Source organism: Schistocerca americana, chromosome 10, assembly GCF_021461395.2.
Source record: "Schistocerca americana isolate TAMUIC-IGC-003095 chromosome 10, iqSchAmer2.1, whole genome shotgun sequence".
In the NCBI taxonomy this organism is placed as follows: Eukaryota; Metazoa; Arthropoda; class Insecta; order Orthoptera; family Acrididae; genus Schistocerca; species Schistocerca americana.
Genome location: NC_060128.1, coordinates 144097889 through 144116975, shown reverse-complemented (window position 1 = coordinate 144116975; position 19087 = coordinate 144097889). Strand labels below are relative to the sequence as shown.

At 45.7% G+C, this 19087-nt stretch overlaps 1 protein-coding gene across 1 annotated transcript in view; it reads right to left on the bottom strand.

Moving 5' to 3' along the window:
* Window positions 1-15649, bottom strand: part of LOC124552310 (probable cytochrome P450 304a1) — a 124077-nt gene extending 108428 nt beyond the window's left edge. The window contains exon 1 of the mRNA XM_047126584.1: window positions 15528-15649. Coding sequence (XP_046982540.1) covers window positions 15528-15624 — 97 coding nt within the window. The 5' untranslated portion in view covers window positions 15625-15649. The remainder of the gene's footprint in view (window positions 1-15527) is intronic.
* Between the last annotated feature and the right edge of the window lie 3438 nt (window positions 15650-19087).

Sequence of the window (19087 nt, the reverse complement as noted above, 5' to 3'; positions counted from 1 at the left end):
GCTGCTCAAAAATATAGGGGATAGTACCCCACATCCAGGAAGGAAGATACTTATATTACGCAAAGTTATGAACAAAAGTATGTACAGGGTGGAAAGAAACAGTCTAAAAGGCTTGTAAGGATATCACGGGATAGGCTGTGCTGAGAAACAACTATTACGAACAAAAAATTGATACGTTACGCCATTTCCGAGTTAATTAGCTTTGAAGTTATCGAATCAGGCTGGCCAGAAACGGTGTCGTCAAATGTGTGTGATTTCCTAAAACCGAACAAGAGCGACGTAAAAACTGAAAATGTGACGTTAGTAAGGATCGAACCCGAGCCAGTCTAGTGCGCTGTCATCTAGGCTTTGATAACATCTGAACTAATTGTATCTGGCGGGCCGCTTGAATTTGCGCGCAACGGTTTGATTGGCTGACTTCAAGGCTATTTAACTCGGAAACTGTGCAACGTAAGGAATTTTTTTCTTAACAGTTATTGCTCATCACACCCTACCTTGCAACACCCTCACAAGCTTTTCAGACTTGTTCTGACCACCGTATACAGGGTGTTACAAAAAGGTACGGCCAAACTTTCAGGAAACATTCCTCACACACAAAGAAAGAAAATATGTTATGTGGACATGTGACCGGAAACGCTTACTTTCCATGTTAGTGGTCATTTTATTACTTCTCTTCAAATCACATTAATCATGGAATGGAAACACACAGCAACAGAACGTACCAGCGTGACTTCAAACACTTTGTTACAGGAAATGTTCACAACGTCCTCCGTTAGCGAGGATACATGCATCCACCCTCCGTCGCATGGAATCCCTGATGCGCTGATGCAGCCCTGGAGAACGGCGTTTTGTATCACAGCCGTCCACAATACGAGCACGAAGAGTCTCTACATTTGGTACCGGGGTTGCGTAGACAAGAGCGTTCAAGTGCCCCCATAAATTTAAGTCAAAAGGGTTGAGGTCAGGAGAGCGTGGAGGCCATGGAATTGGTCCGCCTCTACCAATCCATCGGTCACCGAATCTGTTGTTGAGAAGCGTACGAACACTTCGACTGAAATGTGCAGGAGCTCCATCGTGCATGAACCACATGTTGTGTCGTACTTGTAAAGGGACATGTTCTAGCAGCACAGGTAGAGTATCCCGTATGAAATCGTGATAACGTGCTTCATTGAGCGTAGGTGGAAGAACATGGGGCCCAATCAAGACATCACCAACAATTCCTGCCCAAACGTTCACAGAAAACCTGTGTTGATGACGTGATTGCACGATTGCGTGCGGATTCTCGTCAGCCCACACATGTCGATTATGAAAATTTACAATTTGATCACGTTGGAATGAAGCTTCATCCGTAAAGAGAACATTTGCACTGAAATGAAGATTGACACATTGTTGGATGAACCATTCGCAGAAGTGTACCCGTGGAGGCCAGTTAGCTGCGATAGTGCCTGCACACGCTGTACATGGCACAGAAACAACTGGTTCTCCTGTAGCACTCTCCATACAGTGACGTGGTCAACGTTACCTTGTACAGCAGCAACTTCTCTGACGCTGACATTAGGGTTATCATCAACCGCACGAAGAATTGCCTCGTCCATTGCAGATGTCCTCGTCGTTCTAGGTCTTCCCCAGTCGCGAGTCATAGGTTGGAATGTTCCGTGCTCCCTAAGACGCCTATCAATTGCTTCGAACGTCTTCCTGTCGGGACACCTTCGTTCTGGAAATCTGTCTCGATACAAACGTACCGCGCCACGGCTATTGCCCCGTGCTAATCCATACATCAAATGGGCATCTGCCAACTCCGCATTTGTAAACATTGCACTGACTGCAAAACCACGTTCGTGATGAACACTAACCTGTTGATGCTACGTACTGATGTGCTTGATGCTAGTACTTTAGAGCAATGAGTCGCAAATCAACACAAGCACCGAAGTCATCATTACCTTCCTTCAATTGGGCCAACTGGCGGTCAATCGAGGAAGTACAGTACATACTGACGAAACTAAAATGAGCTCTAACATGGAAATTAAGCGTTTCCGGACACATGTCCACATAACATCTTTTCTTTATTTGTGTGTGAGGAATGTTTCCTGAAAGTTTGGCCGTACCTTTTTGTAACACCCTGTATAGACAATTCTGTGTGTGCATACATTACTTACCCGAATATAATGCATTGATGCACTTATTATTGCGTGACACGTTCACGTAACTACGACTCATATACTTTGACGTCAAACTGAACTCGTCAGTTTCAAATCTTCGAATGAATTGCCTGTAGCACGGCATCGCAGACAAGATACACTGAAGAGCCGAGGAAACTGATACACCTGCCTAATATCATGTAGGCCCCCCGCGAGCACACAGAAGTGCCGTAGCACGATGTGACATGGACTCTACTAATATATGAAGTAGTGCTGGGGAAACTGACATCATGAATATTGCAGGGCTATCCATTAATACGTAAGAGTACAAGGGGGCGGAGATCTCTTCTGAAGAACACGTTCCAAGGTGCCCCAGATATGCTCAATAATGTTCAGGTATCGAGTTTGGTGGCCAGCGGAAATGTTTAAACTCAGAAGAGTGCACCTGGAGCCACTCTGTAGCAATTCTGGACGTGTGGGGTGTCACACTGTTGTGCTAGAATTGCACAATGGACATGAATAGATGCAGGAGATCAGACAGGATGCTTACGTACGTGTCACTTGTCAGTGTCGTATCTAGACGTGTCAGTGGTCCCATATCACTCCAACTGCGCGCTCCCCACACCGTTATCAATCAGCTTGAACAGTCCGTCCTGACATGTGACATGCAGCGTCTATGGTTCATGAGGTTATCTCCATTCCCGTACACGTCGATCCACTCTATACAACTTGAAACGACACTCGTCCGACCAGGCAACATGTTTCCAGCCATCAACAGTCCAATGTCGGTGTTGACGGACCCAGGCCAGGCGTAAAGTTTTGTGTCGTGCAGTCATCAAGGGTACACGAGTGGGCCTTCGGCTCTGAAAGTCCATATCGATCATGTTTCGGTGAATGGTTCGCACGCTGGCACTTGTTGATGGTCCAGCATTGAAATCTGCAGCATTTTGCGGAAGAGTTGCACTTCCGTCACGTTGAACGATTTTCTTCAGTCGTCGTTGGTCCCGTTCTTGCAGGATCTTTTTCCGTTCGCAGCGACGTTGCAGATTTGATGTTTTACCGGATGCCTGATGTTCACAGTACACTCGTGAAATGGTTGTACGGGAAAATCCCCACTTCATCACCACTTCCGAGATGCCGTATCCCATCGCTCGTGTGCCGACCATAGCACCACCTTCAGACTCACTTAAATCTTGACAACCTGCCAGTGTAGCAGTAGTAACCGATTTAACAACTGCGCGATACATTTGTTTCCTGTTTACATATCTCTTTATTTGAATACCCATGCCTATTCCAGTTTCTTTGGCACTTCAGTGAAGTTTAAGCGCTGCCTTGATCGAATTACGCCTCTCATTGTAGTATTTTCTTTTTTGATCATAAGGATACGGGCGCCCTCAGAAATTAATGCAGCCGGCGGGTATGGTGCGAAGGAACGGAAAGACTCTAAAATTACCATTTTTTATTTTTCTATAAATGAATTGGTCAGTTTCGAGAGAGTCATTGCCAGAAGGACCAAACTTTTAATGGCGACGCAAAAAAGTTATTATATCCCAGAAAATTTATGGTTAACCACTCAGCATTTATTTTAGGCAGCTTACTTTGATACTTAAAACCAACAAACAAACGTAAGTTATTCTGTAACTGCTAAAGTCAGAGTACTGTCTCACTGCGGGTACACACGCAGCGTTAAATTTCGCTAAACGAGAGGTTTAGCAGAGTCATGGGGAATGATTTCTAGTGGTGTACGGGTATGAGAATTTTGTAATTTAGTGACTCGTCAGTCGTGTGATAACTGGCGGAATGTTTGTGTGCTTAAGCAAGCAGTATTAATTTGCATTTATCTGTTGTTTATTAATACGCTCTGCAGTTATAATTATGATGACACGATGCCAGTACATTACGTCACTTCTCTCTCTCTCTATCTGAGGCAGCTACTGCAGGTCATCCCAGATATTGCTAGAACAAGTAAATGACATGCTATTCATAATTGGCGGTGATTAGGTGGATGTTCTGTTGGCGCAACGTTCATTTGAGAGCTGTATTCAAACCAGTACCCATTTTCCAGCATGCACAAATTGCTGTGCCTTCTAAACGATCTGCGGACAAAATGTAAAGTTTCTGTAGTTTCATGTTGTGTAAATGGAATGGAATGGGACTGGGGCTGTCACTACAGGTGTTGAGAATCCACGTCTACAGAAAAGATTTGGAAACCTACGAAAGACAGTTGAAATTAGTGCTCCTTGTAATAGCACAGACGTTTAGGTGGAGTGGCCTGTAGATGAGGTACCGAAACTGGTATTTAAATGAAATAATTCATAAAATTACGACTGTAGGTATTATTTTATTCAAGACGTAAGTTGGAAAGCGTGCTACAAACAGCGTGCAGAATGGTCTATAGGTGACAGCATAGTGCAGATGCACACATAACGTTGCAGTGTCAGTATAAAGATGGCCGCCCCACTTGCGGCTTGGACCAGGGAAGAGCAGCGTTCTGTTATTCGGTTCTTGCGTAGTGAAGGTGTGAAACCTATTGAAATTCATCGACGAATGGAGGTTCAGTACGGTGATGCATGTTTGTCACAGCAGCAAGTCTAGGAATGGGGTAGGAAGTTCGCAAATGGTGTGACTTCAGTGGAAGATGCTCCTCGTCCAGGTCAGGGACAACGAGTTGCGACTCCACAGAACAATGCAGCACTTGAAGCCATAGTGAAGGAAAACAACCGAGTGACACTGAATGACATTGTAGCATGTTTACAGATTAGTCATGGGTCAGCACACCACAACGTGCATGTGGTCCAGTTTCACAATGTGTCTGCAAGATGGGTGCCACGGCAACTGACTCCTGAAATGAGAGAACGACGTGTTGATGCTTGTGAAGAACTTCTTCGGCGCTTTGAACGAGAAGGTGATGGCATCCTTGGAAGAATCGTTACTGGGGGCGAAACCTGGGTTCAGTTCCACCAACCGGAAACGACGAGAGCGAGGAAAGAATGGCGCCATTCCTCATCACCAAAACCAAAGAAGTTTCGAACAGAACCATCAGCAGGGAGGGTTATGCTGACTCTCTTTTGGGACGAAAAAGGCGTCATTTTGGACCTTTACATGCCTACAGGGACCACAGTCACCAGTGCATCATACACAGATCTCCTAAAAAGTCATCTGCGGCCTTCAACCAAGGCCGGCCGGTGTGGCCGTGCGGTTCTAGGAGCTACAGTCTGGAACCGCGTGACCGCTACGGTCGCAGGTTCGAATCCAGCCTTGGGCATGGATGTGTGTGGTGTCCTTAGGTTAGTTAGGTTTAAGTAGTTCTGTTCCAGGGGACTGATGACCACAGATGTTAAGTCCCATAGTGCTCAGAGCCATTTGAACCATTTGAACCTTCAACCAAATCAAAGCGACGTGGACTGCTGTCAGCAGATGTCCTTTTGCAACATGACAATGCAAGGCCCCACACTGCCCGTACAACAGTTGCAACATTCACAGACCTGCATTATGAGTGTCTTCCTCATCCACCATACTCACCAGAACTTGCCCCAACTGATTTCGACACGTTTGGACCACTCAAAGACGCAATGGGAGGAAGGAAGTTCCGTTCTGATGAAAAGGTACGCCACACGGTGCACGATTGGTTGAGCGGACTACCAAAAAAATTTTTTCTAAAGGAATTTATGCACTTTGTAACCGCTGGAGGACTTGCAATGAGCGTTGGGGGGGGGGGGGGGGGAGATTATGTTGAAAAGTGATACAGCCTTGTACCAAATCTGCACAATAAATAATATTTAAGAAATATTTAACGTTTTCATTTGACTCACCCTCGTACTTGTGAATGTTAGACAAGGGATGTACAGCCAGCACAGTGGGGCGCCAGCCCATTTCACCGTTGCTGTGAGGAAGCGTCTGAGAGCTATCTTCTGGAATAGACGGGCGATCGAGGTGGCCCTGTGGCCTGGCCATCCAGGTCAGCTGGCCTCACGTGTCTGGATTTCTTCCTCTTTAGGCATATGAAGCAACTGGTGCATGAAACTGTTGTGGAAACAGAAGAAGACGTCGTCGCTAGAACTGCAGTCGCTGCTGGTACCATTGCGGACCTGCCAAGAACTTTCGAACGGAGACGACTACCGGGTGCATAAGGCCAAAGGTGTGCATTCGAGTAGTTAGTGGGAATACCATTGCTGTAATTAGCGTGCTAAACTACCTTCTGTGTAAATTGTCCCTAGCATCAGAAACTGCCGTATGTACCATAACTACAGGGCTATTACAAATGATTGAAGCGATTTCATAAATTCACTGTAGCTTCATTCATTAACATATGGCCACGACACACTACAGATACGTAGAAAAACTCATAAAGTTTTGTTCGGCTGGAGCCGCACTTCAGGTTTCTGCCGCCAGAGCGCTCGAGAGCGCAGTGAGGCAAAATGGCGACAGGAGTCGAGCAAGCGTATGTCGTGCTTGAACTGCACTCACATCAGTCAGTCATAAAAGTGCAACGACACTTCAGGACGAAGTTCAACAAAGATCCACCAACTGCTAACTCCATTCGGCGATGGTATGCGCAGTTTAAAGCTTCTGGATGCCTCTGTAAGGGGAAATCAACAGGTCGGCCTGCAGTGAGCGAAGAAACGGTTGAACGTGTGCGGGCAAGTTTCACCCGTAGCCCGCGGAAGTCGACGAATAAAGCAAGCAGGGAGCTAAACGTACCACAGCCGACGGTTTGGAAAATCTTACGGAAAAGGCTAAAGCAGAAGCCTTACCGTTTACAATTACTACAAGCCCTGACACCCGATGACAAAGTCAAACGCTTTGAATTTTCGGCGCGGTTGCAACAGCTCATGGAAGAGGATGCGTTCAGTGCGAAACTTGTTTTCATTGATGAAGCAACATTTATTCTTAATGGTGAAGTGAACAGACACGATGTGCGAATCTGGGCGGTAGAGAATCCTCACGCATTCGTGCAGCAAATTCGCAATTCACCAAAAGTTAACGTGTTTTGTGCAATCTCACGGTTTAAAGTTTACGGCCCCTTTTTCTTCTGCGAAAAAAACGTTACAGGACACGTGTCTCTGGATATGCTGGAAAATTGGCTCATGCCACAACTGGAGACCGACAGCGCCGACTTCATCTTTCAACAGGATGGTGCTCCACCACACCTCCATCATGATGTTCGGCATTTCTTAAACAGGAGATTGGAAAACCGATGGATCGGTCGTGGTGGAGATCATGATCAGCAATTCACGTCATGGCCTCCACGCTCTCCCGACTTAACCCCATGCGATTTCTTTCTGTGGGGTTATGTGAAAGATTCACTGTTTAAACCTCCTCTACCAAGAAACGTGCCAGAACTGCGAGCTCGCATCAACGATGCTTTCGAACTCATTGGGGAGATGCTGCGTCGATTGTGGGAGGAACTTGATTATCGGTTTGATGTCTGCCGAATCACTAAAGGGGCACATATCGAACATTTGTGAATGCCTAAAAAAACTTTTTGAGTTTTTGTATGTGTGTGCAAAGCATTGTGAAAATATCTCAAATAATAAAGTAGAGCTGTGAAATCGCTTCAATCATTTGTAATAACCCTATATACACAGTGATCAGCCAAAACATTATGGCTACTGCTCACCGAGACGTTGGATGCAGCCTTGGTAGACACCAACTATCACTCTAGGGAAGACATGGGCTGCAGATGAGGAAATCCGTTGAGATAAGCGACTTTGACGAAGGGCAGATTACACTACTGGCCATTAAAATTGCTACACCACGAAGATGTCGTGCTACAGACGCGCAATTTAAGCGGCAGGAAGAAGATGCTGTGATATGCAAATGATTAGCTTTTCAGAGCATTCACACAAGGTTGACGCCGGTGTCGACACCTGCAACGTGCTGGCATGAGGAAAGTTTCCAACCGATTTCTCACACACAAACAGCAGTTCACCGGCGTTGCCTGGTGAAACATTGTTGTGATGCCTCGTGTAAGGAAGAGAAAGGCGTACCATCACGTTTCCGACTTTGATAAAGGTCGGATTGTAGCCTATCGCGATTGCGGTTTATCGTATCGTGACATTGCTGCTCGCGTTGGTCGAGATCCAATGACTGTTAGCAGAATATGGAATCAGTGGGTTCAGGAGGGTAATACGGAACGCCGTGATGGATAGCAACGGCCTCGTATCACTAGCAGTCGAGATGACAGGCATCTTATCCACATCCGCATGGCTGTAACGGATCGTGCAGCCACGTCTCGATCCCTGAGTCAGCAGATGGGGAAGTCTGCAAGACAACAACCATCTGCACGAACAGTTCGACGACGTTTGCAGCAGGACGGACTATCAGCTCGGAGACCGTGGCTGCGGTTACCCTTGACGCTGCACACATTTTCAGCTGTCCCCGTCAAGATATGTCAACAACACCTGTCGGCAGCTGAGGGTTTCAATTAATTATCATTTATTGTAGAGAAGCTGCACGGTCATCAATGGTATCCGAGAACAGTTACTATCGTCATATACAGTTAAATGGCTACCCGGCCATTGACCTCTGCGCGAATGCGCACAGGTTGCCCGAACTCTTACGGGAATCGTCAACTTAAGTGAGCGCGAGTAACGAGTGGATGGGCAAAGTATCTATTAGGAACATTACGTATGTAGATTGTGAACAGGTGGAAATGTGGGTTTCACGGGAAGCGTGCAAGGGATAAGTCTCTGCAGTCGCGCTATTCATCTGTGTGCTCGGTGGCTCAGATGGATAGAGCGTCTGCCATGTAAGCTGGAGGTCCCGGTTTCGAGTCCCGGTCGCGCCACACCTTTTTATCTGTCCCCGTCAAGGTATGTCAACAACACCTGTCGGCAGCTGAGGGTTTCAATTAATTATCATTTGTACTCTGATTATGCAAAACCTGCTTAATAGCGTGTTGGTCCACTTTTGGAACGCAATAAAGCAGCATTTCTGCGTGGCATGGATTCGACAAGTCCTTCGTATGTTTATGGAATTATAGGGCACGACATATCTACGCACAGGTCACGAAATTTTCGTAAATTGCAAATTGGGAGATTGTCGGCCTGCAGTTGGCGCCCGATAACGTCCCAGATGTGTTCCATCGGATTCGGATCAACCGAATCAACGTCAATTAACAACCATGTTTCTCAAATCACTTTAGTACGGTTCTGACCTTCTGACACAGATACTTATCCAGCTGGAAGATGTCATCGCCATCGGGGGAGACATCAAGCATGTAGGGAGTCAGATGTGGGTCGCAATAATGTTCACCCGGTTCGTGATCCAGCGATTCTCCCTTTGGGCAGCAGGAACGATTCATTGACAAGAAAAAGCGGGTAGCGTTTCAATTAGTAATCAAAACGTCCCTCGTTCCGTGCCATTGCTTTATTTTGAATAAAAGTCATTACCAATAGTGGTTAAAGACCTCCGGTATAAGAAATCCCCATCCTCCTGCCAATGGGCTTGTCAAAAAGGGCGATAAAGCGGACAGAAATTCATCGCATCTTCTTGCTCTTAGGGTGGGAAACTACCTCTAAGGCGCAACAATCAGCAATGATCAACGGCATGAAGATGCAGAAGGCAAAGGACACTACATTAAAGACGCATAATGTCATGATGGCAAAACTTTCGGATCCAATATCTGTCACCTTGTACATGTATCACTTTTGTCAAAGTAGACCACATGTAGTACGCACAAGTGCACATCTCTTCCTGTAAAATGTATTTAATGTCCTGCTGAGAGAAATACATGTATCATGATAAGTAGTGCATCATTTGAGATAACACATAAGTAAAATGTATTTCGCACTACACTTAGTCGCGGGTGGCGTTGCATGAATACATCAGCGTGTGCTAAAGAAGTATCACATGCGTTGTTTTTGCCATCAGTAGGCACGTCTGAACAAACCGATCTCAATTTTACTAAAGATATGTCTGCAGTTTTTATAAGATATAGTATCTGATTTATCGATTTCATCTGCATCTGTAAAGCAAAGCACAATCAGCTCTCTGATCCACCTGTCAAAATCAGATTTGCTCTAGACCTGAAATGACGAACTAGAGCAGTTTAGAAGTAGCTACCCTCGGCTTGATGAAGCAAATTAAGTCACTTAACAAAAGCAAGTCTTCCAGTCCAAACTGTGTACCAGTCATGCTCCTTCCGAAGAGTGCTGATGCAACAGCTTTCTAGTAGTTAGACACAACTTCTCGCTCGACAAAACAACCGTACCTAAAGACCCAAAAGTTCGACAAGTGCCACCTAATTACAAGAAACATAATAGAAGTAATCCACCGAATTATACACCTGTGTCCCTGACATCTATTTACAATAGCATGAAATACCACGAAAAAGAGCGATATGTTGAAACATAGGAGCACGGATTCAGAAAATATTGCCCTTGTACATGGTTCGAATAGTGGAAATTAATCCTGAACAATAAAAAAGAGTGAAATCCTACACATAAAAAGCCGATAAATTACACAAACCTAAAGACAGTCGATACAGCTAAATAGCTACGGATTACAATTACAAACAACTTAATCTGGAAACTATCACATTGAAAATGTTGTGGAGAAGGAGACTGAAAGACTTTTACTGGCAGAGCAGTTAGAAAATTCAATTATGTCCCCTAAACACAGTGCCAACACTGTGTTTTTCCACTCTCTTCTAGACTATTACTGCGCGGTGTAGGATCCTTAGCACATAGCATTGTCAGAGGACATCGAAAAAGTTGAGAGAGTGGCAGCTCGTTTTGTATTATCACGAAATAGGGGAGGGAGTGTCACAGACAAGATAAGCGAGTTGGAATGGGAACCATTAAAACAAAGGCGTTTTCGTTGCTGCGAGATCTTTTTCCGAAATTCCAATCAGCCAACTTTCTCCTTTGAATGCGAAAATTTTTTATTGGCTCTCATCTACAAAGGAAACATTTCCATCGTAATAAAATAACAGAAGTCAGAGTTTGCACGGAAAGATTTAAGTGGTAATTTCTGCTGCTGTTGGGGAGCTGAAACAGTCGAAGTGTTTGAATAGAGCCTCCATCAAACATTTAACTATTAATTGCAGTACTCGTGAAAATGTAGATATAGATATGGAACTTCAGATGTTTTTGACACTGCTTTTGAAACACATTTTGTTCTTCTCCAGAAATCTGAAACATTCGATGTAATGCGATAGCCGTCCGCTGTGGTCGAGCGGTTCTAGGCGCGTCAGTCCGGAATCGCGGTGCTACTACGGTCGCAGGTTCGAATCCTGCCTCGGGCATGGATTTGTGTACTGTTCTTAGGTTAGTTAGGTCTAAGTAGTTCTAAGTTCTAGGGGACTTAGGACCTCAGATGTTAAGTTCCATAGTGCTTAGAGCCATTTGAACCATTTTGTAATGCGATACTGCAATGCCTGTGTTATTCTGATTACGATACACTGCTTTTGAAACACATTTTGTTCTTCTCCAGAAATCTGAAACATTCGATGTAATGCGGTAGCCGTCCGAAGTGGTCGAGCGGTTCTAGGCGCTTCAGTCCGGAACCGCGGTGCTGCTACGGTCGCAGGTTCGAATCCTGCCTCGGGCATGGATTTGTGTGCTGTCCTTAGGTTAGTTAGGTCTATGTAGTTCTATGTTCTAGGGGACTTATGACCTCAGATGTTAAGTCCCATAGTGCTTAGAGCCATTTGAACCATTTTGTAATGCGATACTGCAATGCCTTTGTTATTCTGATTACGATACAAAGTTCCGTTGGACATGCATACGAATATCAAATGAATTCGCAATTGCGAATAAGGGCTACCATCAGCTGTAGAATGGAATGGTGACAATGAAAATTTGTGCCTGACTGGGACTCGAACCCGGATTTCCCGCTCATCGCGAGCGGTCGCCTTACCTTTAGGCTATCCGTGCACGATTCACGACCAGACCCAAACTTCCATATGATGATGATGATGTTTTGGTTTGTGGGGCGTTCAACTGCGCGGTCATCAGCGCCCGTACAAACTCCCAACCTTTGCCCAGTCCAGACTCGCCACTTTCATGAATGAAGATGAAATGAAGAGGACAACACAAACACCCAGTCATCTCGAGGCGGGTGAAAATCCCTGACCCCGCCGGGAATTGAACCCGGGACCCCGTGCTCGTGAAGCGAGAACGTGACCGCGAGACCAAACTTTCATATGTTGTCAACGATGCGTCTACGGCCTGTATTCGTACATCCATTATGTATATTCCCGTACAGGTGAGACGTTCATTTGGAAGTCGCTTGCCCGGAATCGGCAGATAAATACGAGATCGCATGCATGCATGTCCTAAGGAACTTTGCATCGTAATCAGAATAACGCAGGCACTGCAATATTGTATTTATCTGCCAATACTGGGCAAGGGACTTTCAAGTACAACGTCTGTCCTACCCAATGGATGTACGAGTAGCCGCGCGGGGTAGCAGCGCGTTGTGAGGCGCCTTGCCACGGTTCGCGCGGCTCCCCCCTCCCCCCCTTCCCCCCCCCCCTCCGCCCCTCGTCAGAGGTTCGTGCCCTCCCTCTGGCATGCGTGTGTGTGTTGTTCTTAGTGTAAGTTAGTTTACGTTAGATTAAGTAGTGTGTAAGTTCAAAATGGTTCAAATGGCTCTGAACGCTATGGGACTTAACATCTGAGGTCATCGGTCCCCTAGACTTAGAACTACTTAAACCTAACAAAACTAAGTACATCACACACATCCACACCCGAGGCACCGAGCGAGGTGGCGCAGTGGATAGCACACTGGACTCGCATTCGGGAGGATGGCGGTTCAATCGCGCGTACGGCCATCCTGATTTAGGTTTTCCGTGATTTCCCTAAATCGCTCCATGCAAATGCTGGAGTGGTTCCTTTGAAACGGCACGGCCGACTTCCTTCCCCGTCGTTCCCTAACCCGACGAGACCGATGACATCGCTGTCTGGTCTCCTTCCCCCAAAACAACCCATGGCCGAGGCAGGATAAGGACCTGCGACCGTAGCAGCACCCAGGTTCCTGACTGAAGCGCCTAGAACTGCTCGGCCACAACGGCCGGCAGTGTGTAGGCCTAGGGACCGATGACCTCAGCAGCTTGGTCCCATAGGAACTCACCACAAAATAAAAAAAAACTACGAGTACAGGTTGTGGTGGACGCATGGTTGACGACAGGTTGAAGTTTGGGCGTGGCTGTGAGTTACCAAATGGTAAGGCGACAGCTCGCGATAAGCGGGAAATATGGGATCGAGATCTGGTCCGACACAAGTATTTATCGTCGTCATTCCATTCTATAGCTGATAGTAGTCCTTATTCGCAACTGCGATTTCATTTGATGTAATCTGATGTAATGTGTGGGCGGAAAATCGGAAAATATTTTCGTCTGCCTTCTAGTGACAATTGCTGGCCAAAGTGCTGTTGACCGAGCGAGGTGGCGCAGTGGTTAGACACTGGACTCGCATTCGGGAGGACGACGGTTCAATCCCGCGTCCGGCCATCCTGATTTAGGTTTTCCGTGATTTCCCTAAATCGCTCCAGGCAAATGCCGGGATGGTTCCATTCAAAGGGCACGGCCGACTTCCTTCCCCGTCCTTTCCTAATCCGATGAGACCGATGACCACGCTGTCTGGTCTCCTTCCCCAAACAACCAACCAACCAAAGTGCTGTTGTTAGGTACGGATAGATATCCGAGGATCATTGTGCGGCCATTCAGACAGTTGTAGTTAGGTATCCTGTTAGGCATAGATCACTGCCTGTTGCTGTCGCTTGCAACTTTCTGAAAGCCAGTTCATGCTTTTCGTAACGTCACGTCAAAACATTCCACAATGCATTTCAAATGGCGCCATTCACATAGGCCGTCAACGCACTGCGCCGTCACATCAAGAAAGTTTTGTCGGTGTCGGCGTCTCACCTATTTTCGACGCAACTCATATTTTAGTAGTGGATGTTGTGTTTTTCTGTATTCGTAATCTTAATTTATTATGTACTTCGTATTCTGTGGATAATTGCAAAATTTTTCATAGCGGCTTCGATATTTTTCCATTGAATGTTCTTCTGTAAGCGAAGTCAGATATGTGAAAGCGAAAAATTATTTAGGTTTTACAATAGCAGAACTGGTGCCAACCTGCACTGTGCATAAGTAAGAACTCAAGATGAGCAATTTTCTTTACACAACATTTTAAGTGAAGAATTCAGCTGTAGCGAAGGAGAAAATACGATTGTTTATGACGTTATTGGTTACTTAAAGTCAGCCGGCCGAAGTGGCCGTGCGGTTCTAGACGCTGCAGTCTGGAACCAAGAGGCCGCTACGGTCGCAGGTTCGAATCCTGCCTCGGGCATGGATGTGCGTGATGTCCTTAGGCTAGTTAGGTTTAACTATTTCTAAGTTCTAGCGGACTAATGACCTCAGAAGTTGAGTCCCATAGTGCTCAGAGCCATTTGAACCATTTGAACTTAAGGTGAAAACATAGCTGATAAGGTAAACAGGCTCTATTTATTTCTCTATAAATATTGTTTGATGTGTATGTATGGTTTTTTTTTTTGTTAGCAAATAAATGTCGATATTTTGGAATATTGTTTCATTTCCCAGCACTTCTCCACACGAAATGTCCGCCCCGATAGCTAAGTGGTCAGCGCGAAGGATTGCCGTCTTACGGACCCGGGTTCGATTCCCGGCTGCGTCGGGGATATTCTCTGCTCAGGGACTGAGTGTTGTGCTGCCTTCATCATCATTTCATCTCCATTCGGCGCGCAAGTCGCCCAATGTGGAGTCGAATGTAATAAGTCCCGCACCAAGGTGGCCGGACCTGCCCCGCAAGGTGCCTCCCGGCCAATGACGCCAAACGCTCGTTTCTATTTACACCACACGAAATTGATCAAGAACATACGTTATGAAGTTTGTTTTCGGCATTAATAAACTCTATAGTTGTTAGTTCCTCAATTCTGATACTATACTTCTGCTTTTTGCATCACGGATGGTATCTCATAACCTCACTTTCACTGTCAGGTATTGTGCTTCAGCGAATTGACATGTCTGGTATGAATACAACCTGGCATAGCCATTCCGTCACGTCAAGGTCCGTTGACATCTAGTGTAAAGCTTCCCAAACTATTCTTCTGGCAGAACACTTTGAGGATCCTAATACTTTATTGGAGCACTTTGTTTATTTTGACAGTTAATAATTTTTTTAAAAAAATGATAAGAATTCGGTCTTTTCAGTGATTACTTCTATTTTAAATCATAACTAATAACACAGAAATCATAAAAGAATTTTTAAAAGTAATTAATATCGTCAAAATGTAAAAAAAAAATACAATTTTATTTATAGTTTTTCGCAGAGCACTTATTCATTTCCCGCGTATCACCATTGCTTCGCGGAGCATAATTTTGGAAACGAAGGTCGATTGTGAATCTGCTACGCGACTCACCTGGCGGGAAGTTGTCAGGCCTGGAGAATGCGACGAGCATCATGTAGAGCAGCAGGCCCACGGCCAGGGCTGCCAACAGAACCCCGACGAGAGCCATGGTGAGCTTTCGGTGGCGCAGTGCGAGCGGCTCTGGTTGTCCTCGCCGCGCGCGGAGCTCTTTAGGGGATTCCCCCACCACCACCTCCCGCCCCACCAGCAACCGGGACAGGGGCTGCGTCCCCTACTCGGCTGTTCTACATAACTGGGACCTGCGCTTTGATAAGCGGCGCCTTCTGTTACGATCGGAAACATCTGAAGCCTCCTTTGCAGCGGGGTATTCGCAGAGGTTGCACCAGTGTTCGCTACCATTTGCTTGTACATATGAACATGAGCTTGCACTGGAAGGGAATGCAGACAGAACTTCGATATTCAGAGAGTAATTAATGGCTCTGAGCACTATGGGACTTAACATCTATGGTCATCAGTCCGCTAGAACTTAGAACTACTTAAACCTAACTAACCTAAGGACATCACACAACACCCAGTCATCACGAGGCAGAGAAAATCCCTGACCCCGCCGGGAATCGAACCCGGAAACCCAGGCGCTGGAAGCGAGAACGCTACCGCACGACCACGAGCTGCGGACTCGGAGAGTATTATCTCTGTGGTGTGCGTACTGTTTTTGATGACGTAAGCAAAATGGCACAGGAACAGATGCCCTCTTGGAGGACCGCCCGCATTGCCACCCTCGCCGCCCACGCCAGTCAGCCCGCACGCTATTCGTTCGTTTCTTTCGTCAGTCGACTCGACAGAATCGACTTATCGAGTAGTTGTGCTTTCCTGTGTAGCACGCGCGTCCGCCTATTCTATACGTTTCTGTCTGGCACACACAGTGCTTTTTTTTTTCTAAAAAAAAAAAGTTTGAGGGTACTCCGGCATGGGATATATTGCAGCGAAAATTAGTTATAACCGAAGCATGGTATATCACCCGTCTGCTTTTAGCCATGATGTCATCAACATGTCGAACTACAAGAAGAATGGTATCAGACTCTTCAGTTGACTTTATTACATCTTAAATGAAGCAGGCGATACCGAGAAACACAAACATACAAGAGAATGTGGTATCGAACACTTCAGATTACATCACCTCAAATGAAGCATGCGATTTGAGCGTACGCATATCTGTTTAGCACTGCCACCACCCACTATTAGCGGGCGAGGGCACTACATGCTTGTCGAACTGGCTGCCAGCGATTCAGTTGTCGAGAACGGTTGCCGCAGCTTCGAATTGCTTGAAACGGTCAATGGCATCGACTTTCCCACCAAAAACTGCACTGATATCGTTCGTATTGCAATTGCCAACACGAAAGAATAAAATAAAAAAATTAAGTCCGTCAAATAAATCTTTGGCACTCTTCCACGTACTCAACATCGTAAAAAAATTACTTTGTCAACGAACAAGTTTAGAAGGATGCATCCCCCAGCGTTCCCCCAGAAACACAGCACTGGGCACACAGATAGCTAACATATACCTAGGAGAAAAGTCGCGACCATTCTAGTGATCTCGATACGTTATTGTGTATGGCATTTGTCGAAGAGAAGTCGCGAATATTCTACTGTTTTCTTGTACAGAGAATCTTCGATACGTAGCATTATAAATACCGACTACATCTACATCTACATTTATACTCCGCAAGCCACCCAACGGTGTGTGGCGGAGGGCGCTTTACGTGCCACTGTCATTACCTCCCTTTCCTGTTCCAGTCGCGTATGGTTCGCGGGAAGAACGACTGTCTGAAAGCCTCCGTGCGCGCTCTAATCTCTCTGATTTTACATTCGTGATCTCCTCGGGAGGTATAAGTAGGGGGAAGCAATATATTCGATACCTCATCCAGAAACGCACCCTCTCGAAACCTGGACAGCAAGCTACACCGCGATGCAGAGCGCCTCTCTTGCAGAGTCTGCCACTTGAGTTTATTAAACATTTCCGTAACGCTATCACGGTTACGAAATAACCCTGTGACGAAACGCGCCGCTCTTCTTTGGATCTTCTCTATCTCCTCCGTCAACCCGATCTGGTACGGATCCCACACTGATGAGCAATACTCAAGTATAGGTCGAACGAGTGTTTTGTAAGCCACCTCCTTTGTTGATGGACTACATTTTCTAAGCACTCTCCCAATGAATCTCAACCTGGTACCCGCCTTACCAACAATTAATTTTATATGATCATTCCACTTCAAATCGTTCCGCACGCATACTCCCAGATATTTTACAGAAGTAACTGCTACCAGTGTTTGTTCCGCTATCATATAATCATACAATAAAGGATCCTTCTTTCTATGTATTCGCAACACATTACATTTGTCTGTGTTAAGGGACAGTTGCCACTCCCTGCACCAAGTGCCTATCCGCTGCAGATCTTCCTGCATTTCGCTACAATTTTCTAACGCTGCAACTTCTCTGTATACTACAGCATCATCCGCGAAAAGCCGCATGGAACTTCCGACACTATCTACTAGGTCATTTATACATATTGTGAAAAGCAATGGTCCCATAACACTCCCCTGTGGCACGCCACAGGTTACTTTAACGTCTGTAGACGTCTCTCCATTGATAACAACATGCTATGTTCTGTTTGCTGAAAACTCTTCAATCCAGCCACACAGCTTGTCTGATATTCCGTAGGCTCTTACTTTGCTTATCAGGCGACAGTGCGGAACTGTATCGAACGCCTTCCGGAAGTCAAGAAAAATAGCATCTACCTGGGAGCCTGTATCTAATATTTTCTGGGTCTCATGAACAAATAAAGCGAGTTGGGTCTCACACGATCGCTGTTTCCGGAATCCATGTTGATTCCTGCGTAGTAGATTCTGGGTTTCCAAAAACAACATGATACTCGAGCAAAAAACATGTTCTAAAATTCTACAACAGCTTCCTATTCGCCGAATAGGAAGCTGGTTGGCCTTCAGAAGCAGAAATATTAAGACTGAAGAATGAATAAGTAAAAAGTCCTAGTTGTAGCAAGTGTGAAGATGTCAAGAGTGTATATGTGTATAATCAGTTTAAATAAAACTTTCTTAAACTTTGCGTGTGACTTGATTCGCTAAGTACAGTGCAGCAACTGGAGATAGCATGGACTCAACAAGTCGCTGGAAGTCCCCTGTAGAAATATTGAGCCATGCTGCCTCTATAGCCGTCCATAATTGCAACAGTGTTGACAGTGTACGAACTGACCTCTCGATTACGTCCCATAATTGTTCGATGGCAACCATGCCGGGCGATCTGGGTGGCCAATCATTCGCTCGAATTGTCCAGAATATGCTTTTAGTAATCGCCAACAGTACTGGGCCGGTGACATGGTGCATTGTTATTCATTGAAATTGCATTGTTATTTGGGAACATGAAGTCCATGATTGGCTGCAAATGGTCCCTAGGTAGCCGAACATAATCATTTTCAGTCAATGATCGTTTAAGTTGGACCAAAGGACCCAGTCCATCCATGTAAACACAGACTACACCATTATGGAGCCACCATCCGTACCAGATAGGGTTGATAGAAGAGATAGAGAAGATCCAAC